This window comes from Trachemys scripta, chromosome 8, assembly GCF_013100865.1.
Source record: "Trachemys scripta elegans isolate TJP31775 chromosome 8, CAS_Tse_1.0, whole genome shotgun sequence".
Lineage (NCBI taxonomy): Eukaryota > Metazoa > Chordata > Testudines > Emydidae > Trachemys > Trachemys scripta.
The window spans coordinates 55,073,714-55,101,553 of record NC_048305.1 but is presented as its reverse complement, the minus strand read 5'-3'; the positions used below and the strand labels follow the sequence as shown (position 1 = coordinate 55,101,553).

Sequence of the window (27,840 nt, the reverse complement as noted above, 5' to 3'; positions counted from 1 at the left end):
ACCATATCTATACTTTGGATAAACTTTTGCCTAGCTCTATATAACCCTGAATCTGTGTATTTCCTTTGATGCAAAAGAAATCTCGATAAATCATGTTATTATTTTAAGTAAGTAAAACCAATATCAGTAATTGCACTCAAAATTGGCAAACTTGGGATAGATTGGGGTGTAAGGAGCCAGATTCTGAAGAGGTACATGATTGCATCTAGTATTTGGAGAAGATGTAAAAGTGAGGTCCTGACCAGTTGGTATATTTCCCTCAAGAACAAATGGCCTATGTCTTGGCCGAATTCCAACTTGAGTAATGATATGCTGATCAGTTAAATTCACCCTGTAGTTTTAACTGAATACAATAATCCTCTTCACTTCCTTCCATAAACAGTTGTATAGTGCTGTTGTGCACTGTTAAATGGCAACTGCTCTCTGCCCTAGAGATGGCTGCATTTCAGGGGTAGATGAAGGGATTCCTATATATAGAGAATACATGTTTGTGTTGTGGTTTAAGATTTTACTGGAATGAGTTTGGAATGCCTAGAGAATGCCATGCCTATCACTGTATTATGTCAGGAAGATGCTTTTATGCAATGTAACCATATTCCATACAAAAAGATTTTTTTAGAGAAACTTGGCAGATATTTTAAACACACTTGACAGATTTTTCTCCACCAACCCCACCCCCCCAAAATTAAAGACTCACTCCCCACACTGCTGCAGCCCAAAAATCCTGTGTTCCTCCTACAGATGGAAAATTCCCCCCATTGACCAGTACAGGGTTAAGTCCATAAGTAAAGCAGATAAGTAGAAGAGAGGGAAGAGCTTTTGGCTGGACACTGGGGCACCCAGACAAAACAAAAGAAGACTTCTGTGGGTCCTTATTGTTCCCCAAGCCTGTGCACTGGTTAATTTTTATGAATAAACAGAATGAAAGATAATAAATAAAATATTTATACTCCTACAGCGTAATCTAAGGAACTCAGAGCACTTTACAGATATTAATTTGTTGGCTCACAACCCCTTGCCTCTGCAAGGTGCCGTATAGAAGTACTATAGCCCCATTCTACAGAAGGGAAAACAGACAGAACTATAGGACCAAACCCTGGGCCCTTAGCCGGGCAAAATTCCCATTGGAATCAACAGCATTTTTTCCTAAGAACTGAAAAATTTGGCTTTAAGGCTAACAAAAATGATCACGGCTTTGGGGGCCTCAGGTTAAGTGTCCAATTTGATACACGTCGAGTCTGACTTTCACAAGTGCTGAGCATCCACAGCACCCATTAACTTCACCTAGAGTTCTGAGTGCTTAGCACTTACCAAAAAAAAAATAATAATCAGACCCAGTGTTTCAAATTAGGCTCCCAGAATCGGAAGCCACTGTCCCTGTGAGCAATCCAGCCCAGTGGCACAATCAGATGGGCAATGCTGGGAATAGTGCCTGTGACGAAGTGGGAATGTTCTTAATGTTTTCTCTGAGTGCTGTGTGGGTGCCTCAGTTTCCCCAATGCATTTCTCGTGTGTCTAGGGGTGTGTGATTGTTGCAGAGCCCGAGGAGGCCAGTGCGATGCTGTCTGCACAGAGAATGGCCGACACCCTGTCTCTTTGCAACTGATGGCCTGGGCCCCTCCTCTGCAAAGGTGCCAACTGAAGGTGTTGGAGAACAAAGAGATCAGGTGGCCTCCTGGCCCGGGAAAGAGACAAAGGAAGAGGAGGGGCTGGAGAGAATTCAGTTTGGAGTTGGCTGGGAAAATGGAGGGGAGCCCAGATGGGGCTCTGGCCTCCCTGCCCCCCCCCCCCCCCCAAGATGGACCTAACTGAGAGGGTCCTGTTGTCTGTACCTGCAAGACCTGTCTTGGACTGTATTCCTGTCATCTAAATAAACCTCCTGTTTTACTGGCTGGCTGAGAGTCATGGTGAATCACAGGAAGCCGGGGGTGCAGGGCCTTGTCTCCCCCAAACTCTGTGTCAGTGCCCCCTCACCATTCTGTATTTTAACCACTAAACCATTTGCTAATGTTTATAAAGTGCTTTGAGGATGAGATGTGCTAGGTAAGGGCTCAGTGTTATTGACTACAGCTGTACACTTGACAAAAATGTATTTTTGTGGAGAGTTCCATAAGGTCACCAGCTGCTTCATCCACCAGACCTGGACATTTAAGAAAGTTAAATAGAGTTTGTACAACTAAATTGGCATCTAGCCCTTTTTTCCCTTTTTTTTTTTTTTGACAATTTAAAAAACAAGGCACAGACGCTGACTTGTCCTCAGAATCTGCTGAGTGGTCAGTTTTGTTTCATTTTGCTTGAGGGTTTTTTGATTTTTTTTGCCACCCTTCCTCTTTTGACCCACAATCCTCTACTATGAGAATAGTGTATGTGACAACTGTGAAGCAGAGCTCTGCTGTATTCACTGATTCATTTAGATTCCGCTCCCCTGTCGGCTCTGTTCTTCTTACTTGGCAGGGGATTTAAATTGATGAGAATGCTCAGCCTGAAACACTACAGTGCAGGATCCTTGTCAATTTAAGCCCCTGCAGGCTCACAAGGACAGAGCTGGCAGGGAAGGAGAGGGCAGATGCACATATGCACTCAGGTCACATGCACAGAGTCCCAATTAAACCCAGAGTCCTTGACGGGTTTTCCTGGGGCTCCCAGCTCCTCAGTTAGGATACTGCAGCACTAATCTGGGAGGCTGGAAGATTTGTTGTTGTATCAGAGCTACACGAAGTTTTAGGGGAAAGAGGTCAGACTTAAGGTCTCTTTGGCAGCACCTTGTTAGATGTCATAATAAAGTCACAAGGTGGGTGAGGTTATATTTTTATTGGACTAATAAAAGATTAATTCAGTCACCTTGTATCGCTAACATCCTGGGACCAACATGGCTGCAACTACACTGCATATGCAGAATAAAGTTGACATGGCTACAGCGACACTGCAAACACCACAGAATAAAGTTCAAACCATTCTTATGGCCAGTGAGTATAAAATGCTGAACACCACTTGTGTGCTATGATGCCATCTTGTGGCCAGTCTCGCTGCTCATGGAAGGCAACAGTAACACACACGTTTCTCCAAATGCTTCACCTTTTTTTCTATTTGCTAGTATTGGCAAACTGCAGGAGGTCTAGACAGGTGCAGATAAACCCCTCAACAGGTGTTTATCCAAACTCTGAGGATTTTTTCTTCCTCAGAACTACTCTTTTTTATTATGAGTACTATTTACTGCTTAAGCACCAATGTGCTCATCAGTGTAGAAGACGGATACAGAGTCCTTGCCCTGATGAAATTACAGTGATCAAGAAAAAGTCTTGTTTGTGTCTGCGTATCCTAGCATCTGGCTATTGCAAACATCAAAATGAGGTTGCCTTTAGAGTCTTCACCATGACTAGTAGGGTTGCCACGCCTCAGTAAAGTTATACAACAAAACTACAAGTTGGTCTACGGGAGACAAAAAAACCAACCATTTTTTCTCAATTGAATAAATGATCTTAACGCCCACCCCCTGAAGTTTGTAATATTTATTAGACTAAAATGGGAATCAACAACTGGACTCAGGAAAGCCTGTGAAGTGGACTACATACGCATTGACTACTATCCTGGTCTGGAGATGTATTGATGGTAATTTATACCTTTTTTTAACTATTTGATTGTGCTCAGATTGTACATAGCAAATCTAGTGATCCAATTTCTGAAAAGTATGCAATGCTTACTTTGTACTTTTGTGGGAGGGGAGGTAGTAGCAGGAAGAGACATTTTCAGATTAATTTATTTTAAACACAGAAGGCAGGGTTGCAAAAACAAGGACAATCTTGAAACCTGTATTGCCAAACTTGCTCTCTCTTCACTTGAAGCTGCAATCCACATAGCTTTCTTGTCTGTACTTGTGCACTAGCATATTCTTTAGAGGCAAATATGCATTATAATGTTTGCAGTGTAAGAGCAAAGGAAATGGGAGGGATAAATTACAAGTTTCTTTTTTCTTCTTTCAGGATTGTCAGTTACAGAAATATGAATGGGGAGATTTCCCAATACAATATGAACCCAGAAAGGGAAACTTTGTTCCAGGAATATCTGGCAAATCAAGGAACGGTAGTAAAGCCCTATTATTGGCTGACACTGAGCAAAAGCTGTGCCAAATGCCCCTATCATATACGGACAGGTGAAGAAGCAAGAGTCCCTTATATGGGATTTCATAAGGCCTTTGGATTCCCATATGGGCTAATGAGTCCTCAAAACAAACACCTTATATTCTATGAACTGAGGAGCTTCTCTGGGACATTAGTCCAAAAGGGCCATGCAACCAACTGCATTAAGTATAACATCCACCCAGAGTCCATGTTATTTGAGATGGGCGGCTATCTGGATGCAGTTACATATGACTACGACAGCATCGGGTACATAATTCTTTATTCAAACTACTCTCCTTGTAATGAAGCTGAGCACTGCTGCATAAGCAAGATCTACAACTTCTTGACAAAGTACCCAGACATTACCCTCTGTATTTATTTCTCTCAGCTTTATCACACTGAGGATGATTTCCCTGTGTCCATATGGAACTGTGAAGCTTTACGAAGCCTTGCCAGTTTGTGGCCTCATGTGACTTTGAACCCATTATGTGGTGGGGTCTGGCATTCCCTCCTTTGCAATTTTGTGAGCGGTATGCCAGAAGCAACCCTTTATCATCCAATTTTACCTGCAAGAGCATTAGCTGACCAACAAAATTCACATAAAATTAACAACATAACAGGAATTAAATCTTATTTAATGAAAGCATCTCCTCAGGCAACATATGAAAATCTAAAACCTCAGCAGAATTTGCAGCAATACTATTTTGCTAACACACCCTCTCAGCAACCTTCACAAATGATGAATGGCAGATTGCCACCACTGATGAGTCACAGCCATTTGGTGCCTTTCACAAGCAAGTTTCTGCCTTTTGGGGGGCAACATTTATATCCCAAACCTAAAAATATTGTAAGGCATTTAAAGATGCCTAAGGAATTATTTAATGATACCAATCATTCCCAAACCTTTTCTCATGGAAGACCTGTTCAGGTGGTAGAAATCACTGAACGACTTTTAAGTAGCAAGACCACAGATCCCAAAGGGCAAAAAAAAAAGTAAATCCATTTCTTATGAAAGTTAAGACACAGAGGGACTAGATGGCTCAGAGAACTGTGATGTTGAGGATATGGAAACTTTTACCTTGTTTAAATCCAATCTAGGCCAGTAATGATGAAAATTCAGTACCTGCCAATCAGGGGCAGCTCTATATATTTTGCTGTCCCAAGCACGGCAGTCAGGAGGCTTTCGGGGGCGCGCCTGAGGGCGGTCCGCTGGTAACGCGGATTCGGCGGCATGCCTGCGGGAGGTCCGCCGGTCCTGCGCCTTCGGCGTACCAGCCACCGAAACCACAGGTATGACGGACCTCCCACAGGCATGCTGCTGAAAGCAGCCTGACTGCCGCCCTCACAGCGACCGGCAGGCTGCCCTCTGCGGCTTGCCGCCCCAGGCACGTGCTTGGTGCACTGGTGCCTGGAGCCGCCCCTGCTGCCAATGACTTTTAGTGACTTACAATAAATAAAGTTGACAGTCTCAATCCGATTTTTACTGGAGAGGTGTCCACATCATATTAGATGTCAGCATAACTAGTATCCTTGTTGGAAGCCTCAGCATAAGGCAAGGATGAAAGGGACAATATAGACCAAACACTGCCTGAATCCCTAAAAGTGGTTCCTTCAGGTAAGGGTGGACATATGGGGGAACACTATACTCCCACTATCTGTCCTGGGAATACAAAAGTCTTTAGCCTCCAAGGCTGCCACCTCTCATCAGCCAGAAGTTCATGTAATCTGATTTTTAAATTAGATTTTAAAAAGATAAAGATATAAAAATGAAATTGAGTGAACACCAAAGAGATTTCTTTCATATAAAGTTTTAAAAGATGGTGCTGATAGCATATAGAGTATGAAGAGTGAGTTGATTTATAGATCAATGCTTTCACTGTTGTAATACAATATATTTGTTATTAATATTTAAAGTGTTTTAGTTGCAGTTTTCTATAGCAAAGCTGGTAACTTGTGATCTCTAGCAAAAGGGGCTTTGAGTGTTGTTACAGAAACCTTAACCAAAAAAATACCAATTAATTCTGCAAAATCAATTCTCCAACTCCCTTTTTATTTTTGTGACCACGGCATTAAGAATCTAATTGTGAGTTAGTCCTTACCATACATAACTCCTCAGTAGGTGCTCAAACAACACTTAACCTCTCACATGTCCATACAACATAGCAACACAAATTCTGTATCCAAGAGATGCAAACTTCCCACCCTGACACTTGATCTTGCAAGGTGCTGAGTGATTTCACTTCGGGGGGACAACTCACTTGCATGAATCGTTGCAGGGTTAGGGTCATAGTATGAGAACTCCCTACTTCGAAATCTCAATAACATGCAATCCCCTGGGGCCCTCTTCAATCCCAATTGAGTTTTTCCATTGACTTTAGTGGGAGTTGGACTGGAATTTTAAAGTGAACTTAATGTATATACAATTATTTTTAAAATGAACAAATTTATTTAAGGGGATGCATGATAAAAATCTTATTTAAAAAGATTATCTGTTTGTGTTTATGTCAGACTATTAAAAGAGGTTTTTAAATGTACTTTTTACTATTTCTGTATTACTTTCTCCATTTCACTCAGCTTGCACAGTAAAAGTTGGCTGGTCAGTTTCACTTTTGGTTTAAAGTCAATTTCACTTTCTCCTTGTTATGTATTAGCACAAATCTTTTGAGGTTGGGATCCCAGCACCACAGGACTAAGTGTAATGTCCTAAAATAATATATTTTTTGAATATTAGGAAAGCATTATGATTCATATTAGATTCTGTAAAATCCTTTTTTGTAAATCCCAGATTTTGAACTCAAACTACTTACCAATGTCCATTTAACATACAATACTAATATAATTTATACCTCAAATCTGATTTCAATATATATTAAGGACAACTGATTAAAATGTTTATATCAATATAAAGGAAGGGATTACTGTTTGGAGTTATGAGCAAGAACTGGGAGTCAAGTTTTTGGGGGTTTGGCCTCAACTCTGCCACTGATTCATCATATGACTAAGAGTAACTCACCATAGCCCAAATTCTTGTAGTTACCTCGATTTTTTAAGAGACTGATTTCAGGCAACGCTGAGCATGCCTGGTCAAAAAGGAGACAAGTGAAATTGAAAACCTGCCCACCTAGAAACTGCAGCAGCCAGAATCAAGGGGCACTGCTGAAAGTTTAAGCACTTCTGTGCCTCAGTTTCTCCATCTACAAAATGGGGCTCTGAGCGCTAGTCCTTCTCCCGGGGAGCTAGGTGGAGTGAATGAATGAGTCAGCATCAGGAAGCACTCAGGGGCGCCCCACTGGAAAGCGCAGGAGAAGCATTGCAGGAGGGGACACAGGCCTTGGGGGGGCAGTGATCTCCTTCCTGCGGTAGCCCCTGAGGACAGACGGGGGGGGGAGCACACCGGGGCTCCTGGAGATGAGCCGTACCCCGTACAGCGGGGCGTACCCGGGGCTCACACCCACCCGGCATGCAGAGGCTCAGCCTAGCCCAGCGGGGCCGGATCGGGAGCATCGCACAGCGCCGCTCACCCCCAGTAGCCACGACGCCCCCATACAGCGCCCGTTAGTGGCAGGAGACGGCTCCTATGGTAACGGCCCTCCTCACCCCGGGAGAACACGTGACCACCCCCTGCCGACCAATCGCAACAGCTCACCTGCTCCTCCCCGGACCCTGCCTTCCTCCGCCCACTTGAGGGTTGCCTTCTCTACGCCTGCGCGCAAAGCCTGCCGGATGCCGCATGAGAAAGAGGAAGTCTGTTCAGAACACATGCGTAGAGGAGGAGGGGGTGCGGAATTTAAAACACGCATGCGTAAAAAGAAGCTCGCAGTTGTGTTGCGCATGCGCCCACCCGAGAACGGCAAGCGCGCATAGCTCTTACGTAGGTTGTTGCGCGAAGGAGGAAGTAAGAGGCGGAAGGAACTCTACTCCCTGCGCATGCGCGGTGTTGCTCACTGCGGGAAGTAGGGGGCGGGCACCGCCCTGCGGAGGTGAGCGGCGCCGGCAGGTTCCGGGGCGATGGCGAAGAACACGGTGTCCTCTGCGCGCTTTCGCCGCGTAGATGTAGATGAGTATGACGAGAACAAATTCGTGGATGAGGAGGAGGGAGGCGACGGCCAGGCCGGGCCCGACGAGGGCGAGGTGGATTCCTGCCTGCGGCAATATCCTTCCGCCAACGCCGGGGAAAGAGTCCCGGCCCCTGGCGCTGAGGCCAGGGGCGCGAGGGGAGGAGGGGACTGGCCCCCTGCCCTGCTCTCTGTCGGGCCCCGGGGCGGGGAGGGGTCCTCAGCCCTATACTGAGCCTACCAGGCTTGTAGGATGCCCAGGATACAGGCGGGGGAATGGGGCTCGCCTGTGTCACCCTGTACTGAGCGTGCCAGGGCTTTGCTGGCCTGGAAAGTTGCTGTCCAGGGGGAAGTTGGGGGGAGGATCCTCCATGTCCCCCTGCTCAGATTCACCACCGCCCTGTCTCTCTCGAACTAGTCTACCCTGTAAATCTGTGGCTCCCTAGGGTCAGGCTTCAGGTCGGGTAAGGTCACCTAACCCCACAGAATGAAATAAATAACTGTTGTCTTTGAGTGTAAGTACAGGAGTAGGAAACACAGATTAAAACCCAGGTGTGTTGGGTTCTTAAACAACAATAGATTTTCAATTAAATGTTCCAAACAATGTAAAACTTCCTAGCGTGTCTCTGTCTAATTCCTGGCTTGAGCACCCAGCTATTCATGGAGACCGTTGCCCGGTACCATTTTATTTATGTAAGTTAATATCAGTCAGCTTTTTTTTATTTCCAGTTCTCGGGCGCGTACGCACTTGAGGAAGTGGTCTTGTCTGACCTCACGAGAGCTGGAGGGAGGGGCAAAGAGAAAGCCCTGCCCTCAAACCCCTCTTCTTAAGCTTCAGGGTTGGAGGAAGTGTGCACTCTGTGTGGTTTTCCTTTTATGGGAATAATTGCACCTAGTCCGTGACAATCTAATTGCTTTTCACTTCCACATATTAAAGCATTTTGCTTCAGTAGTGCCCTTTCAAGGCGAGGCTGAACCCCATAGGATTAATGGGTTTTGTGATTCAGTTTTGGCAGTTCCTGGAGGTGGGGGGGAAAAAACTGAAAGGCAAATTTCTGTGCTCAAAACTGTGAAACCCTTTAAGAAAATTCAAGTGGGAGCCGTTTAGCATCCTTTTCTGTACAGTCAGCAGGAAGCCTGAATTACCTGTGTCTCTAGAGCATGTTTTGTTCTCCTCCTGGTTCATGACAATGATGGAGGCAGCCTTGGAATCTCATTGTTCTATAATGAACTCTATCTGTGGCACACATTAGTCATGTCACTTAATGCACTAGTGGGGGAGGTTTTTAGATACCACAGGGGTTGATGCAATATAAGAATCTGAATAGAAAACTCTCCCAAATCATAATCAACTACAGTGTGATGCATTGACTGACAGCTTGATCTTTCCTTTCCTGCCGATGTTTAGTCTGGTGTCCTGACTGATGGTATTTTTCCAATTTATGTGGCACAAATGTTCCCACTAACAGTTTTTCAGCAATCGCATCATTCTGTATTGTGCAAACAGCCATGCTATATAGCTTGTTGCATGATATTTTGTCATTATGTGTGGTGTTTGGAGATAGATTTAGAAATTCCAAATGAGACCCATTCTTTCTATTATTGGGATCCTTGTTCTGTGATTGGTGCTCTCCAGTACTGAAAACTGTACCACCTTAGTATTGGTCCCATTGCTTTCAGCAATTGGCTAGTATTTGCTGTCTTATGTTGCACCCACTGAAGTGTTCAGTATGGAAGATGTTCTCTCAGTAACTCCATCGCTGATATTCCTAGTAATGAACAAGTTACATGTGAACCCCACTGTATTGTGACTAGCTCTACTGCTTTCTAGGTCCTTGTTTCCCCATCTTTCCTTAACCATTGTTCACAGGGAACATGATGGCTGCATTGCAGGCAGCCCTGAAGAATCCTCCAATCAACACCAAGAACCAAACAGTAAAGGTGAAGTAGTCAATATCTCACATTTATATGCCATACTGTGGATGCTTTCCTAATTCTCCTTGCCCTCTATAGATTTCTCACTTCCCCTCTCTTTGAGACTATAGTTTGGCAACAGGGAAATGCTTAATCACTCTGCCCAAATAGGCCTATGAAAAAGGCCCTAAAACCGTGGGCACTGATTAGCTACTGTGTCCAGTCCATAATTCTAGCTAACAATAAGAACTTAGAAAATATAAGCACTCCCACTTTGGTTAGAGCTTTGACTATACTGTGCACACATACTTGCCTGTCGGACAAGGCTTCCAAAAACTAGTTTTGAGTGTTATGGATGCCCAAAGCAGACTGAAAGATCCACAGATCAGCTATAGGAATCTACCATACTGTAGCCACCCACACAGCTGTGGAGTTCTACTCTAAGCATTCACTCTGTAAGAATATAGCTGTAGGATTCCATGTTTGTTTGTAACGGTAGACTAAACTTCCCAGTAAAGATTTTCTCCACCAACTGCCAGCCCTACAAATTTACTTGGGGTTCTGAGAATCACCTAACTATCTTGGTATCAAGGGCATCATCAAGTAAGAGATTCTGCAGGTAATTTTGCCCTCTTTTACATCTGTGACAGTGTGTCTTCCATTACAGTTGCACTGGTGTCATTGATAGTATAATATAAAGACAATGGGGTTGCATAGGGGCTACTGTAATTCTGATGTAGAAGGCAAACAAATTTAACTTGCTGTCCCACAGTTAAGTTGCTTCTGCAGTGCTAATGGTAGTAAAGTATTAAAACTGCTGACAGTGAAGTACACATGACTCAGTACACATGGGGCAGATCTGCTGTACAAGGTAGTGCCATTGTACAAAGTGTTTTTTCCACTTGGAAAAATACTTAATATGACTGGTGTCGCCAAACCCTTGGGAAAACCTGCAGATCCGGCAGCTCTGTCTTGTGAGCTCGTTCTTATTTTAGGATATAACCTCCCACCAAATCACTGTTTCTGCTTACTATTTCTGCTACATATCCAAGAAGTATCACTACATCAAATGGCTGCAGGATGTGTCTGCTCACTGGGAAAGATAATGGCTATAATTCCTTCGGGAAGCAACTGCAGACAGTACTTGCTCAGTGGGATTATGCACAAAAGTAATCCATTTTGACAGTTATGGTTTTTTATATTGCTACCTCTCAGGTGGTGATTGAGTGAACAGAGGAAGAAAATTACTTTGGGGGGTGGGGCGGCGGAGGACGATGCTTACAGAATGGGTGATGAAAAGACCTAACCATGCTATGCAAATTCTTGATCCTGAAATGGCATCAAGGTCAGTTCTCAAAAACAGTTACCTGAAACATTTGGTGCTAGCAGTTATATTTCAGCATGGATGTGACAGTTCAGCTTCTTTTAACTGCGGCTTCAAATGTTTGGGTTGGCCTGTGTAGATTAAGCAATCATATTACCAGGAACTTTTTCATGCTGGTAATGCTGACCGGGCCTTAAAGATGTTTTCCAAGGATTTTGTAAAACATTATGTACACAGAAATAAAGCGGTAGTTATAATACAGTAGACAATGAGGGAAGAGAAGGATAATGCAGAGTAAAGCTTAAGGTATTAGCTGAGCAAAGCTTAGACAGTGCTGAGTAGGGATACTTCTGAAATTTGAGAGCAGACTCCTTTAAGATCACTTTTATTCCACAGCAGAGCTGTCCATCTAGACAAAATGTAAAATAAGAGGTGAGAGGAAAGCCAGTCAAACCCTTAGTCCTATTAGTTCCAACTTCTTTTGAACTTTCCTGTGCATGAACATTAACAGTGAAAGTTCAGTACAGCTCTTATACAGTACTATGGGTGGAGTCCTGCAAACAAAAGCCAAGCTTGGTGAGCAGAAATAGAAACCTAGAAGAGAACAAGTTTGTTACAAAGCCAGTGAAGAAAATTAGTTTCTTTTTTGAGACTAGCTTCCTTCGCCCAACTGGGCGCTACCTGTTTAACTTATCTAAAACTTAATTTCAAATTAATTACATATGTTAGCTGTAAATTGAAATTCATTTAGAATTACAGATGTGTGTAGCAAAGTCAGTTGAGGTCATGCTGTCATAGGGCAGAGGTGCACAGTACGCTTGACAACTTGGTATGTGTTTGAGCTGCCTTAACTGAACATTTTTGTATTGTTAAGAATAGAAAAGTTCTACCTCCCAGAGTTGAGAGATCATTAACGTTTGGCCGCAGACCATGTCCGTATCGATCAGCTCAGTTCCAGGTTGTGACTTTTTCCCTTGTTTACAGGATCGTGCAGAAAGCATTGTCCTGAAAGTCCTCATCTCTTTCAAAGCCAATGATATTGAAAAGGCAGTACAGTCTCTGGACAAGAATGGAGTTGATCTGTTAATGAAATACATCTACAAGGGGTTTGAGAGCCCCTCTGACAACAGCAGTGCTGTGTTACTGCAGTGGCATGAAAAGGTGTGTTAAGTCTGTCGCATTTGTCTTGATAATTTGCATTAGCAGAAACCCTTACATCCATGACTCTGTCTTGAGTCCAATAAGAATCATCCTTCTTCCTCTTAAAATTCCTGTGTTCATATTGCAACAGTTGGGGTGGGAAGGACAAGGTTCCCCAGGGAACCATGTGAAATTAATGCACACTTTCTACAGCATATTGATGCATGCAGACTTTTAGAGGTGAAGTTTGATCATGCATTAGGTAAGAATGAAAATGAGCCATTGCACATCTCCTAGAAACTGTCATTTTGCACTGAGGCAATATAATCTAAAGTCAAAGTTGGGGATTTAGATGGGAATAGAACCCCAGTGAATCTGACTTATGCAAGTTATCTAATGCCTGAATCCATTTCCCCATCTATAAAATGAATGTAGTAATGCTTCTCTATTGCAGAATGCTGACGTTTAGTGTCTGTAGAACACTGAGATGTTCAGATGAAACGTACTGAAGTCCAAGTAGTAATAGTTTTCTGTGGTTCTGTTATCGGTTAATTTGTATTAACTAAAACAATGAGAAGTACTTGTGACACCTTAGAGACTAACCAATTTATTTGGCCATAAGTTTTTGTGGGTTAAAACCCACTTCATCAGATGCATGGAGGGGGAAAAAAACAGTAGGCAGGTGGGGAGTCAGTGCTAATGAGACAGCTCAGTTAAAGTGGAAGTGGCCTATTCTCACAGTAGAATAGGGAGGAAAGTGGCCTATTCTCACCAAGGGAGGAAAATCACTTTTGTAGTGGTAATGAGGCCAATGTAAACAGGGTGGCCTGTTTCAAACAATAGACAAGAAGGTGAGAGTAGCAGCAGCAGGAAATTAGTTTTTGTAGTGACCCATCCACTCCCAGTCTTTATTTAGGCCTAATTTGATGGTGTCCAGTTTGCAAATTAATTCCAGTTCTGCAGTTTCTTGTTGGAGTCTGGTTTTGAATTTTTGTTGTTGAAGAATTGCCACTTTTAAGTCAGTTATTGAGTATTAACTGTATTGAGTATTACTTTAAGTCTGTTATTTGTATTAACTGTTACTTCTGTTTTCAGGCTCTCGCTGCTGGAGGTGTAGGGTCCATTGTCCGTGTCTTGACTGCCAGAAAAACGGTTTAAGTTCAGCAGCCAGTGACTGCCTGCCGTGGGTGTGCAAAATGCTGGTACAATGACCAAAACAACCAAATGCCACTGCTGCCCTGGGGGTAGCATCTGTCTCTCAGCTTGCCTTCTTGCTTCCTCTTTCATATCTATGACAAAATATGCATATCTGATTTCCTTTTGCTGTTTGGGTAATAATAGAGGTGCCATTTTATTTCTAATAGGAGTATTTGGTACTCTCAAAAGCATTTCAGTGACATATACACAAGTCTTTGTGTAAGATGATTTGCATTCATGTATTATCATGCCAGATTTTGACCTGACTTTCCAAGCAGATACTGAGGGACTCAGGGCAGTGTCTTAATTCTTTAGCTAACCAGGTAGTGTTCAATGTAAGCTGTATGTTTGAAAAGATGGTGCAGCTCTTAATGGAAACTGGACTATGCTTCTCCTGGTCAAACTCTGAACCCTACAGCACAAGTACAGTAGAAGAATAAGCTCTGGCTCAGAAAAGAACCAGAATATCCATCCAGTGAGTTGAGTATTTTTTTCCTATCTCACATTTATGGTTTATCTTGGTTTCCTTTGATCATTTAAGTCTTGGGTCCACAATGGGAGAGTCACACTGTTGTAGAATTGTCTAAGGCATCACAACACAATTGTATGACGTATTTAAGGATGAAGGTCCATTTCCCCTGGGCTTGAACCTAGTGAAGCTTTCCTTTTTTGGACCTGAGATCCTGATGAGGAAAAGTAGAAGGGGCTGTTATACAGTTAAATCCCATTGCAGCATGTTGGGGCAGGGGGGCATAAAAAGTGATTGTAGCTAACACAATGTAGTAGCTGCCTTTTGGTAATCTGAGAAATGCAGACTGGTGCCTATTGTGTCCATTGCAAAGTCCCTTGATCAGTGTTAAGGTACATGGGATCCAGAAGAGATTAATTTCTGATCCCAACAGGTACACATTCCATGTTATTTCAGTACAAAGTGACTTGGGTGAATCAAGTCAAGTCCCAAAAAAAGACAGGTGCTTTTTAAAATACAAAATTTCCAAAGGCCCAGTGCATCCCAGCCCAGGGATAACCTTGAATGTGTATGACCAGGAGCAAAGCCAGCCTGTGTCTTACATTCACATTTTACACCAGTTCAGCTGCGTAAAACTGGTGAGGAACTCGTGAAAATCTTTGCTGTTTTTGATACCTGCTTTTTTTGTAAAATGATAAAGGTCAGAAAATAAACTGTCACTGAATATTTACTTAATGTTTCAAATTCCTTGGTGGTAACTGTTCTGATAGCTTTATCGCTGACTGGGAAATTCACACACTAACAGAAGGATTGAGGAAGGAAAAAAGCAGAAATAGTCGCCCAACTTCTGCCCTTCACCTCTAGTCTTTTTCCTGCCAAGGTTGTTTCCGCAGCAGCACTTTGCATGTGTAAGTAATCGTAGGCTTGGATCTTCCTGTAGAAATCTTGACTGCTCTACCTAAATCAAGATACGTGGACACCAACACTATTCAAAAAAAAAATGTTGCTGGCTTTTCCAACTTCATTGGGTCCTTTTTTGCACACTGACATATCTGCAAGAACTATGAAGAGCTTTTAAAACTCATTCCCCCCACCCTATTTTCCTTATGAAAAAGGATTAGGTAAGAAAGTAAAGGGGAAAAAACAATAGCTCCTGAAGTCTCATTCTTGTTAGCTCCTGCTTTTTTTGGGGGGAGGGGGCTTTCATTTTTTTGAAGTGCTGAAAACTTTGTGGCTGCTTCATGTCTAAGTGGATTTATTTGAATATTTTCATTCTGCCCTAATGCCCAAAGAAACACTCCATCACCAAGCAGTGGATTGCACTCAGTACAAGGTTACACTGCAACTTTGAAGTGCTGATGCATAGACTGTAGTTGCTCTCTGAATAGGACTTAAGCCATTTCAGTGACTAATGATTTGGGTGCATCCAGTTTTTGGTGCCCAACTTGACAGTTTTAAAGGGGCCTCATTCTTCAAAGGCAGGCACTCTGACAGTCAAGGCTCAAAGATGCCTTAAGTGAGACAACCAAAGTTACTAGTCACTTTTGAAACTTACATCTAGCATCTACAGTTTTCATACCAGTACTAAGTTCACATTTAGTTAATTGGAGGTTGGGGAGAGAAGTCATGAATGTGCACATAAGGATGAGGAATAATGACATTTGTTCCACTAGCAAAAAAGCTTTCTAAGCTATAGTTGCATTGAGTAAATAAGTCCAATTTGTTAGGATTGTCAGTGTTTGCTCAACAGTAATCTCTGCAGCTAATTACAGCTCTTCATGTAACTTCGCTCCCTCCCTACCAGTTCCATTGCTCTGTTTGGAGAAGGGGAGATCACAACCCTGCACCAAGCAGTTACCCATTTATTCTGCTTTTTCTGAAGTCAGTCTGAGGCACCCAGCAGTGATTTGCCCCATTGCTAGTATCCACCACCTAATTCAGGTTGTCTTAAACAAAACCAAGATGTATTGACAAATTACAGAAAGAAAAAACACGAACAAGAGGGCTAGGGACAAAATACTTTGGGTAGTCAAATACAACAGAAAGTTTTGGTAATCCAGGCCAAGTTCAAGGTTGCACCATGTTAAGATATAAGTCTGAATATGGCAAAATCAAGTTTCTCTCTGCCATTCTAAAGTCTTTCCTTTTCCCAGTTCAGCGTGTGTCAAAGAAAAGGTGTTAACTAAATCCTCTCACTACTTATGGGGAACAGTTCTCTGCCCTATTTAACATACACAAAAACAACCTACCAGAATGATGTACTACACATTTTATCTATGGCTTGTTTCAATCCCAAGCAGGTCTGGACAAAAGACATTATTCCCATTTCCACTAGTTCATGCACTGTCAGTCTCTTGCTCATTTTAATGAGCAGTTATTTAGGCATGACTGCAGTACATTTGAGTCATAGAAATCTATAAATCCTATTCAGTTATAGCGGTCTTTAAGGTCCATGTAAGGAGCTGCATAAGGAAGCTTATTACTTAAAGAACACTGCTCTTCCTAGGTCATGGTGTTAATAAAGAGGAAAAACCCAGTATTGAAATTATGCAGCTTGTATTTGAGCGGTTGAGAAAGATGATGTAAAGCACAACAAGGTAACATCAGTCCTGACATGCAGAAGATGACTACAAAATTCCAGCTGTACTGAGTAATAAGAGGGCAGGGGTGTGTGTGGTCCTTGTAGCTAATCAGCTGAACATGAGTTCCAAGTGTGATGCTGTGGCCAAAAGAGCAAATGCATCCTGGGATGCCTAAATAGAAGAATCTTGAGTAGGAGCAGAAAGGTTATTTTACTTCTGTATTTGGCACTGGTTTGACAACTGCAGGAATGCTGTGTTCAGTTCTAGTGCCCACAACTCAAGAAGGATGTTAATAAATTAGAGAGGGTTCAAAAGAGAGCCACAAGAATGATTAAAAAGGATTAGAAAACACGCTTTATAGTGGTAAACTCAAAGAGCTGAATCTATTTAGCTTAACAAAGAAAAGGTTAAGCGGTGACTTGATTACAGTCTGAGTATCTACATGGGGAGCAAATATTTAGTAATGGGCTCTTCAGTCTAACAAAGACAGGTCTAACACGATCCACTGCATGGAAGTTGAAGCTAGACACATTCAGACTGGAATGAAGGTGTACGTTTTTAACAGTGAGAGTAATTAACCATTGGAACAACTTACCAAGGGTTGTGGTGAATTTTCTGTCTCAATTTTAAAATCAAGATTGGATGTTTTTCTAAAAGATCTGCTCTAGGACTTATTTTGGGTCCTAAAATCCCATTCTATGGCCTGTGCTGTACAGGAGATCAGACTAGATAATCACACTGGTCCTCCTAGTCTTCGAATTATGAGCTGAGCTAGACACCGTACACACATCTTTGAAATCAACTGATGCCCGAATAGGTCAGCTGCCTCCAGGTGGCACTAGATATCCAAGGCAGCAAGGACAGCTACATCTAGATGCCACGGATTGGTTGCAGGGTAACATGTAAGTTACATAAATGGAGATATACCTGTCTCATAGACCTGGAAGGGACCTTGCAAGGTCATAGAGTCCAGCCCCCTGCCTTCACTAGCAGGACCAAGTACTGATTTTGCCCTAGATCCTTAAGTTGCCCCCTCAAGGATTGAACTCACAACCCTGGGTTTAGCAGGCCAATGCTCAAACCGGAGAGATAGCTCAGTGATGTAAGTTACACACATTATGCTATAAATATCTATGCGTCTTCTGCAGGTGATGTGTTAAATGAAAGAAGATGCTTATAGATGTATGAGTGTGGGATAAACAGTTAAATGGGTAGAGTTGTAATGATTATTTGTATATTGTACATGTAGGGCTCAGAAGTTCCAGTCATCAGAAGGGGGGGGGGAGAAATAATCTCAAGTTTAAAAAAAATATATATATATAGTCCTGGTGTCCTGAAACAAATAAGAGAACCAGTTGATTCAGAGAAGAGAGAATCTGCCAGAATCCAACAGAGGAAATAAGGTTTATTTTCTTTGAGAAATTCTATAGTGATTAACTTCAACAAAATTTTCTCACCCCTAAATGAGGGTCGAGGATTTATTAAGACACGATGTATATAATGATCACTTTGCGCACCACTGAAATGCAGCCACCTCTAAGGTGAAAGGCAGCAGCTGTTAACAATGCAAAGCAACATTTTAATGACTGGAATTAGAGAATATTCTTTTCAATTGAAATTGCCGGGGTTATTTAGTTATGTAAAATATTAACAACCTGATACCCAAGAGAGTGGGTTTATCATTCTCTGCTCTTGTGAAAAGTCCTAAGCCTAAGGAATTAAAGTTAATAGGATATTTTAAAAACTGAGTTGGCACTTCAGAAATGAAAATGCTGTATTGAGGGGGATTCTAAGGCATGTCTGAAGTGCTCTTTGTTTTCTGAGACCCACGACTGAAATGTCTGCAGGCCTGAGCACAACTCAATTGTCAGAGTAGAATTTGTCGCCTGATTTCCCTTCCTCCAGAATTCAGACATGTTCCCAAGGGCCTAGGCAGCAGCCCCTTCATGCATCTCCACAAAGGACCTTCCATAAGCCTTTCACAATGGAAAGACGAGAAGGGAGCTTCAACAGCACCCCAGGCATCAGGCAGGAAGGTTTGTCATCATTCAATAAACCAAAAAATTCCACCCTCTGGATCACACAGTGTAACCAACTTACCAGCTTTGTGTACAGCCAGCCCCTCCCCATCTTCAGATCTAGAACAAGATCACTTGCCAGGGCATCCCAGCAAGTGTACTTTTCCCCAGTAACTACATCCCAATGTTGGCACACTCTTCCCTGCAATACATCTTACTGCTGGCATGCTCTGTTCCCCTCCAGCGCTGTGCTATGCCTCCAAGGAAATCCCGCTGATCACGTTTCTCTCATGATTTAAAGACTTTCTGGTAGAAGGAGTATTGTCAAGTTAGAGGGCAGCACGGGGGCTAACGAACCCGGAGTAGAAGTCCCAGCATTGCTGGTGGCTCTTAGGCAAGTCACTGAACTGTTCGGTGCTTCCTATTTCCCCAGCAGTGAACTAGGGATAACACACACCTGTCTGACATGAACAGGCGGTTATGCTGCTAGGTTGGGACCTGAAAGACTAGAGCTCATGTCCCCTTCTCCAGTGCAGACTTCTTGTGTGACCTTGGGCAAATCACTCAATCTCTCTGTGCCTGGGATCCCCAGGGGTACAGTGGAGATAATAGCATCCCCCTATCCTCACCTCACTCCGGTGAGGTAACTTCACTGAAGCGTGTGAGATGCTCAAATACTATGGTAAGGGGCTATAGACATACATAAGATAGGTCTCACAGTGTTGGTTAGAAGGCCCATTCAGAAAGTGCTTGCTGGTCCTTAGATGAAGACAGCCCTGGATGGGTGAAGTGGTGCTATTCTTTTCTTCCTTTGGCTCTGCCATCTCCTGTTTTTAGTACACAATGACATGAATGAGGATAACCTTACCTGGGAGTATCTGAATGCCTTTGGATGCAGTCGTTGGGAAAGGATGGTTGCATAGTCACAAATTGTCAGGTGAGCTGCAGACATGGACCAGCTCTTCCCAATACAGCAGTGAGGATTCTTCTGGGTGGAGACCACAATTGCATTGCATGGTGCCACACTGATGTCATCCATGGCTGTGTCACCCCTGGGGATGGCTAGCAGGAGGGAAAGGGCAAAAAGCACCTGATTAGCTGTGGAGGCCAGACGGTAGCCACACAGATCAATAATGTCCTAGTCAGAGAAGCTGAATCTTTCATAGTCTCTGTAAATCTTCATTGAACTGTGCAGCCGTGCAACACAGGGAAAGGTGATCCATCGCTGAGGCTGAGAGGCCAGTTCACTGACCAATACAGCACAGGGAGCGGATGGCCATAACTTCATCCTATGACTGAAGTGTATCCTGGGCGCAAATAAGAACCTCTGAGTTCTACAATGTGGCCTAGCATTTCTGTCATCTCAATGGAATTGCAGCCTGTAAAGTCTATAAGGGCAAACATGCAATGTATTAGCTTGAGCCTGGCAAGTTGTTTTATGTGACCTTTGGGTGGACAAATGCACTCTTGCTTTCTATGCAATGGAGTTGGGATTTATGCATTGCCCCATATAGCATCAGGAAATGCCTGACTGATCACCAGTAGTATTGGATGGGACCCTAATAAGGCTCCTTTTTTTCCCCCCTCCAGCAAAGGACAGAGCTCTACTGCTTCAAGACTGCTTTTGAAGGAAAGGGAGCAAACACATGCTTTATGGGTAGCTGAGTCCTTCCCTCAAACCAGCTAATCAAAATGGGGGAGGGTGAGTGTAATCAGTTTTTTTGTTTGGTTGGTTTTTTTTTTTTTTTTTTTTTTTTTTTTTAAGCCAGTCAGAATATTTGTGGGGATTAGAGGCCTGCAGGCTGCATACTCGTCTTGTTTATTAGATTGACAGCACAAGCACAAAGGGAAATGAATTGAACACATTATTTATTATTTGTATTGTGGTAGCCCCTTGGAGCCCCAGTCGTGGAGCAGGACCCCATTGTGCAAGGCTCTGTGCAGATACAGAACTAAAAGGTAGTCCCTGCACCAAAAGATTACAATCTAATGCCATTTGGCACGTACTGGCTAGTTCAGGGGATTTGGGGATATGGAGTCTCTCACTCTAGATCACTAAACCAAACACAATCAAGATCAGTAGTTGTTATAATCTATTGATTGTTTGAGGGCACATCTGAAATGAGTTTCTGGCTCTCAATCCAGTTCCTAGTGAACACATGTCCAGATAACAAAAGCCATCATCCTAGTTGACCCCCTTTTAGATAGAGCTGAGGTGGGCAAACTTTTTGGCCTGAGGGCCACATCTGGGTGTGGAAATTGTATGGTGGGCCATGAATGCTCATAAAATTGGGGGTTGGAGTGAGGGCTCCAGCTGGGGGTGCAGACTCTGGGGTGGGGCTAGAAAGGAGCCATTCAGGGTGCAGGAGGGGGCTCCGGGCTGGGGCAGGAGGTTGGAGGGTGAGGGCTCCAGAAGGAGGCTCCAGGTTGGGACAGCGGTGTTTGGAGGGCGGGACAGGGATCAGGACTGGGGCAAAGGGTTGGGGTACAGGAAGGGTCAGGGGTGCAAGCTCTGGGCAGCGCTTACCTCAAGCAGCTCCCGGAAGCAGTGGCATGTCCCCCTTCCAGCTCCTATGTGAAGGTGTGGAAAGGCGGCTCTGCGCGCTGCCCCATCTGCAGGCACCGTCCTTGCAGCTCCCATTGGCCGCGGGTGCCAGCCAATGGGAGCTGTTGGAGCCATGCAAGCCCCCAACCCCACTCCCCAGCAGGAGTTTGATGGCCTGATTAAAACTTCTGAAGGGCCAGATGCGCACCCCTGAGATAGAGCCACCAAGGACTGAACGGATTATGGATACAGGGTTGGAAGAGACCTCAGGAGGTCATCTAGTCCAACCCCCTGCTCAAAGCAGGACCAACCCCACTAAATCATCCCAGCCAGGGCTTTGTCAAGCCGGGCCTTTAAAAACCTCTAAGGATGGAGATTCCGCCACCTCCCTAGGTAACCCATTCCAATGCTTCACCACCCTCCTAGTGAAACACTTTTTCCTACCTGGCAGGTGGTCATGGTGGAAATCTAATACTACCACTGTCCCTGCTGTACCTATTCTATGGATAATCCAGGCTTCAGATCTCAAGGCTGTCCACACAGCACCTTTCACAAGCACTGAGTTCACTGTAACATGAACAAGATGCACACTTCGTAACAGGGGACACGAACATTTTGATTTTGGGGCTCATCTTCGCTCCCAGGTGGTGCAGATTTTAACTGGCTGGCGTGTGCCTGTCAGGAACATCTCTAACACAGCAATTACAATGAAAGCTGTTACATTGAGAAAGTGACAGACAGGAAGTAATGAGGAGGCACAAAGGGCTGGTAATTATAACTGCTGGGGTGGGAGCTGATTCACTGGATGTAGGCAGCATAGGAGAGGTGGGCTGTGAGATGCACTTTTTCAAGGAGATTGAGAAAAGCCAAAAGGCGGGAGGGAGGGGAAACAGGGCGAGAAGAGGGAGCAGGGATAAAAAAACTGAAAGCCCAAATTGTTTTGGTTTCTGAAAGTTGCCTCAATGCCTTTTTACACTTCCCTTGAGACATATCAAGTGTCTTGTGAGCAGCTCCGATTGTTATTGACCTTTGTGGCACTAGCTTCTGGGACACACCTGTAGCAGGGAGCCTTTGTGCTACCTGGATTGCATGGCATCAGACACACTGCAGATTGTGCCAGGCACACTTCCCACCCTGCCCCCATTGGCCTTAGTATGTAGAAACTGCCCCTTATCTGCTTCCCATCCCACTTCTGCAATGGCCGAGCACGGAACGCTGAAAGCTACTTTACTATCACTTGTGACAGCCCGTGACGAACTCCTCCACCAACTGGAGGTTTCTCTCTCGATTCAGGGCCAGATGAGGTCCAAGAACTGATGAAGAATCTTGAAGGACCTTGGACAGGGCTGGGCATTTACCAACAGGGAGAACAGCAGTGCCAGGAGAGCGGAACAGCACAGCAGTGCGGCTCTGAAGATCCCAGGAGCTGGACACGCTGCTGGGCCCTGAGTGCTCAGGCAGCCTAGGCACCTGCTACTGAGAGCAGAATGTCACCACCCACGTTTTGCTTTGAAAACTCCAGAGCAACCAAAGAGGCCTTGTCCCATGCCAGTGTCTGAACAGGAGCCAGCACAGCTGGACCCTCACTGCTTGCAGCCACAGTGTGTGAGTTGGGGGTGTGGGTGAGTGTCTGAGATGCAATCTCCAAAGTCCATAACACATCCTGATTCAGGCACATCCCACGCCCACCCTAAGATCACAAGCCATTTTTTGCTGTAATCCGTTATACAGAGGCAGAGGGCACGGTTTGAGGCTTAACCCGTTGCCCTTGTGCACAGCAACAACAGCCAGGCACAGCTTCGTCCCATTGTAATCAACCCCTCACTGAAGTGAGGAAATGGAATTCTGGTGAATTTGCCCCACTTCATTGCAGATGAAGCACTACATACCGGAGGGAATCTGGGAAAGGCCTTAGCCTTGGAGCTGTGACTCCCTGATACTAAGGGCTAATGCCAAAAACAATTCACCCGTGGAGGCAGGCAATAGGTCAACAATCTCTCACATAGGATTCATCACTCACCTAATTTATAGGTATCCTGGCCAGCAGCAATTGGCTTGAAAGCAAAGAGGATGTTTTCAAAGAAGAAGGGCATGCTGATCTCTGTCTTGGGGAGCCCAATCTTGGTCATGTAGTCTTTGATGGCTTTGGCGTCCATGTGTCTGGCTGGCATGCCACCCCATGGACACCTTGTGTGGGCTTCCAGGTTGCTTGCGCAGTTCTGCCAGCTAGTCCCAAAGCTGAATCTCACGGTGAGAAGAGGGAAAACCTGCCCGTTAAGAAACTCTAACTCATTCTAAGAGTTTGTGTGACCTCAGTGCAAATGGGGAGTGTAACACGAGCGGACTCACCCCTGCGGCACCTCCTGCTGGTCTCTCAGGGAATTAGCTCAACCCAGGCTCTGGAGCACCCTCTGCAGGCCGGTAATCTGCCTTGCTCTCTACTTCTGGGCCCCATGTCCTTCCCAGGACCTTGGTGCTCCTTGCTTGGGGTGCTGCACCCTGGCAGTACCCACATGCTAGGTCTCCCCTCCCAGGGGAACCCCCACTCACTAACCCACCTTGCCTCAGTGTCAGGCTACTGCCAGTCACCATCTAGCCCCACTCCCGGGGGCAGACTGCAGTATCAGCCTACTCATCATAGGCAAGGTTGGGTTTGGGCCTGCTGCCTTGGCCTCTCTCTGGGCTGCCCTCTGCAACCCCTAGTACCTCCTGGCCTAACACTAACCACAACCTGGGACTTTCCAGGCTGGAGCTCGCCAGCTCCTCAGCCTTTCCCCAGCACTGCTCCACCCAGATACTCTACTCTACTCTACTTCCTTGCAGCCAGGCCCTTCTCTCTCTGTGTGTAGAGAGAGACTAGCAAGGGCCTGGCTCCCAGCCTCTTATATAAGCCAGCTGGGGCCTGATTGGGGCATGGCCCAGCTGCAGCTGCTTCTCCAATCAGCCCAGCTTTTAGAGCTGCAGCCCTCCTCCAGGGCTATTTCAAGCCCCTCCAGGCAGGAGTGGGGCAGCCACCCCGCTACAGGGAGCAAGAAGTGCTGCCAGTCCCGTGAGGAAGGGAAGATTTTGGCTGTGAGAGGAAGTTCCTTTTCCCTATAAATCACTTCAAAAATAGAATCAAGCCTTCTATGCAGGTTCTTATCCCACACCCATCACTGTGGTACCTGTGTATTGGCCAGAGACACATTAAGCAATGTGACTAGCATCGGCCAAGTGTGAAGTGGGATTTTTTTCTGCCAGAATTGAAGCGTGCGGGTCCTGTGTGTGTCAGGCAACTGTGATGATAATTACTGAAACATGCTACAGGAACAAGAGATGTTCACAACAAAATGCTCCTCTCACTCTTAGCTGTTCACATAGCTCATTTGGCATGGCTGCATTTTCCCTGTTCAATAGCTAGATTCTCACTGGTCTCCTTTACTTTAAAGCCATCTCCTCTGGAAACTGGAGGAGCCCATGTAATAGTGTCAGGCTTGAAACGCCTGGCTTCCCTAAAGCTACCAGATGAAATTGTGAAAGGCCTGGCCCTTCCTGATTCAGCCCTTCCTGCTTCTGTAGTAGATAAATTGTGTTTCGTGCCATTTACTGTGTATGTATGTTTCAGATGCAACCTTAGAAACTGATGTCCTGTCTGCTCTGCGTAGACACTGAAAAGTCAATTGTTCTTGTTAAGAATAGTTATTAGTCTGGGTGTTCCAGGCAAAATTCTCCCTTCTCCCTGCACTTTGCTCTGATTGGTTTTCTTCCCACCTAAGAGGTGGCTATATTTCAGCAGTGCTGGATAGCATCAATTCTACGAGTCAGTTTGGCTGGCAGAAGTCAAGGAAAGTAAAACAGGGAGCTTATTCAGGATTGTAGTAAAGGTAGTGGAGTAGGTTTGGGGGTGAAGGTGGTATGGAGTTTGCCGAGTGCTTTGGTACAAAGGGTGCTTTGTGAGATATTAGTCAGCACATCTTGTCAATAATAACTGAGCTCCTAAAGAACCATGCATTGCTGCACAGCTGGAAGGCCTTGCCCCCAGTCCCACTGAGTCACCTGTTCCCAGAGTACTTGCATTGTTCTTGGACTCTCCTCTTAAGCTCCTCACGTTATTACAGAAGGGGGTGTTAGTTTTATAGAATCAGGGTTACCTGGAAGAGGTTTTAGCCAGAGAGCCTGGCATTTGACAGGGCCCTTACACAGAGAAGGGGATTAACGTGCAAAATATACACCCTGCATTACCCTCTCATGTTCATGACCAAGGCAACCATGCCACCCCATCACAGGGATCCGCTAGGAAATGCTACCCCACAGATTTCCATTCTGATCTCCCCCCACAACACACCAGCCCACTCCTTCTATCCCCTCACAGCAGGCTCCTGCACACCCTTCTCGCCTGCCCCTTCCCTGTTCTACTCATCCCCCCAAATCCCCTCACAACTTTACTAACTACAGGTGAGGCACGGCTGCCTCCCTGCTGGGCCCTACAATCCTCAGCTGAATGGATAGGACTAAATTCTACACTGCCCTACATCATGTGAGATCTCATTGGCTTTGATGGGGTAGTCCTGGGTGAGTCACTGCAGAATTCGGCCTGTGGAGGAAGGGCAGGGGCACAAAATCACTTCTCCAAATCAGTCTAGACATTGAAAGCTTTTGTTGCAGATCAAGGGCTGGGCTGAGATTGGTGAAGATTCTGAATCAGGCCAATCCAGTCTGTCCTTAATACCCAGCCTTTGGACCTTGGCGCCAACCTTCAAAAAGGGTCTGCGTGGTGAAAGTTGGTGGCTGTAACAATGAAGCAGCTGTGTGCACCTTTCACTGCTCTGTCCATCCTGAAGGCATCCCAGGAATCCAGCAGCACAGTCTCTGCTCTGACCGCTTGCAGCTGAAGGGCGACGGGAAAGGAGAGATCCCCCAGAGAGACATGGACTTTGAATCCCCCATCATGCAGCAAAGCAGTCACCATGCTTCTCCCCTCCTTGTTCTCTGCTCCAGTAATGGCCACCATTTGCATCAAGTTAGACAAACACCTGCACGTTAGGAACAGTCTAGTTATTATGTAGTCTTGCCATGAGTGCAGGGAATTGGACTAAAAGACCTCTCAAGGTCCCTTCCAGTTCTACACTTCTATGATTCTATGATCATCTAGAGTAAATAAAACTCACTGCACACAGAGCACTTGGCAGAAGGTTTCAGTTTCCATTGCTCTACATCCCTCCCCTTTTACCAGTCTGAGAGTTAATAATAATCAGCTATTGTGTATTGCTGCTGTGTACACTTAAAGCAGCTGCCTCATTCTATCCCCAGAAGTGGCTGCATTTCAGTAGGCCCTATATAGCCTTAGCTTTCTCACCAGGGTGCTTTGAAGCTCAATGTTTGTCCTGTATTCTGAGAGGGGCAAAATGCTACCGTACTGAATTGCTTGGTCTCCTTGAAAATTTACCATGAAGTAGAACAAAAAAGATTATACCATATAAATCACGTTCAGTAGGTGCCAAGAGGAAGTGATACCAGCTCTGGCACTAGACGCTGAGATAAACTCAGACCAGCTGGGGTTTGTTGGTTGCTTACTTTTTGTTTTAATAGAGGAAAAATAGATAGACTAGAATGAAGGTTGCTGTGTGCATCGTAGTGTGTCTGTACCTTTCAGATGCTCTCACCTTTCTTTCAGTTGTTGTTGCATAAGAAAAGTTACCATTCACATGGATAAAGCTCCTGGTCCATTGCAATTAGGGTGACCAGATAACAAATGTGAAAAATCGGGACAGGGGGTGGGGGATAATAGGAGCCTATATAAGAAAAAGACCCAAAAATCGGGACTGTCCCTATAAAATCGGGACAGCTGGTCACCCTAATTGCAATCAAACATCTATGTTTGTAGTAACGCTCCCCATTTGGAAAAGTTATTTATATTACAGTAGCACCAAGAGGCTCCAACTGAGATCAGAGCCCCAAGCACTAGCAGAGCTTACCGCCTCCATAGACAGGATGGACAAAGACTGGAAGGAAAAGCTGAGGGACAGAACAGAGAGGTGAAGTGACTTGGCCAGTGTCACAGAGCAAGTCAGTGACAGCGCCAGGAGTAGAACAGAGGGCTCCCAAGTACCAGTGCAGTGCCTTTTGGGATCTGTAATCCAGTGTGAAATGCTCCAGGAAATAACAGTCTGCCATGCATTTAGAGGCAGAAGATTGAAGGAATGGGAAGGAGAAAGTAGGGAGCAGGGTTTGCTGCCTCTGAGCATTTAAATGTCCATTTTAAACAAGAACTGTCCGTGAGTTTTAAATTACTCTTGTACAAAAGACAACAACAGGCCCTGCAGAGGAGAGTTTCCATACTTTCTAAGTTTGTTTTCCCATTCCTTTCCTTCCACGTCACTTCACCTGCTCGCAGACTTCACTTCGCCTTTCCTGAGGCACAAGAAGATCACAGTCCCCTTTGTGTTGCTCAGGGTTGCTATAGTGATCCCACAAGAGCAGGCTGTGCCTGAGTAGATGC

The 27,840-nt window shown here is 44.8% G+C and overlaps 3 protein-coding genes across 3 annotated transcripts in view; 2 read left to right on the top strand and 1 right to left on the bottom strand.

Moving 5' to 3' along the window:
* RGL1 (ral guanine nucleotide dissociation stimulator like 1) overlaps nucleotides 1–7,779 on the bottom strand; it is a 150,392-nt gene extending 142,613 nt beyond the window's left edge. The window contains exon 1 of the mRNA XM_034779671.1: nucleotides 7,765–7,779. The gene's annotated coding sequence lies outside the window, so the exon portion shown is untranslated. The remainder of the gene's footprint in view (nucleotides 1–7,764) is intronic.
* Nucleotides 3,990–5,115, top strand: APOBEC4 (apolipoprotein B mRNA editing enzyme catalytic polypeptide like 4). The gene has a single exon (XM_034780070.1). The coding sequence runs from the start codon at nucleotides 4,027–4,029 to the stop codon at nucleotides 5,113–5,115; it is 1,089 nt and encodes a 362-aa protein (XP_034635961.1). The 5' UTR covers nucleotides 3,990–4,026.
* A 244-nt stretch (nucleotides 7,780–8,023) lies between the features above and the next one.
* Nucleotides 8,024–14,947, top strand: ARPC5 (actin related protein 2/3 complex subunit 5). Its single transcript, XM_034779672.1, has 4 exons — nucleotides 8,024–8,269; nucleotides 10,042–10,114; nucleotides 12,396–12,572; nucleotides 13,647–14,947. Exons 1-4 carry the CDS (start codon nucleotides 8,127–8,129, stop codon nucleotides 13,707–13,709), a joined length of 456 nt encoding a protein of 151 aa, XP_034635563.1. The 5' UTR covers nucleotides 8,024–8,126; the 3' UTR covers nucleotides 13,710–14,947.
* The last annotated feature ends 12,893 nt before the right edge of the window (nucleotides 14,948–27,840 follow it).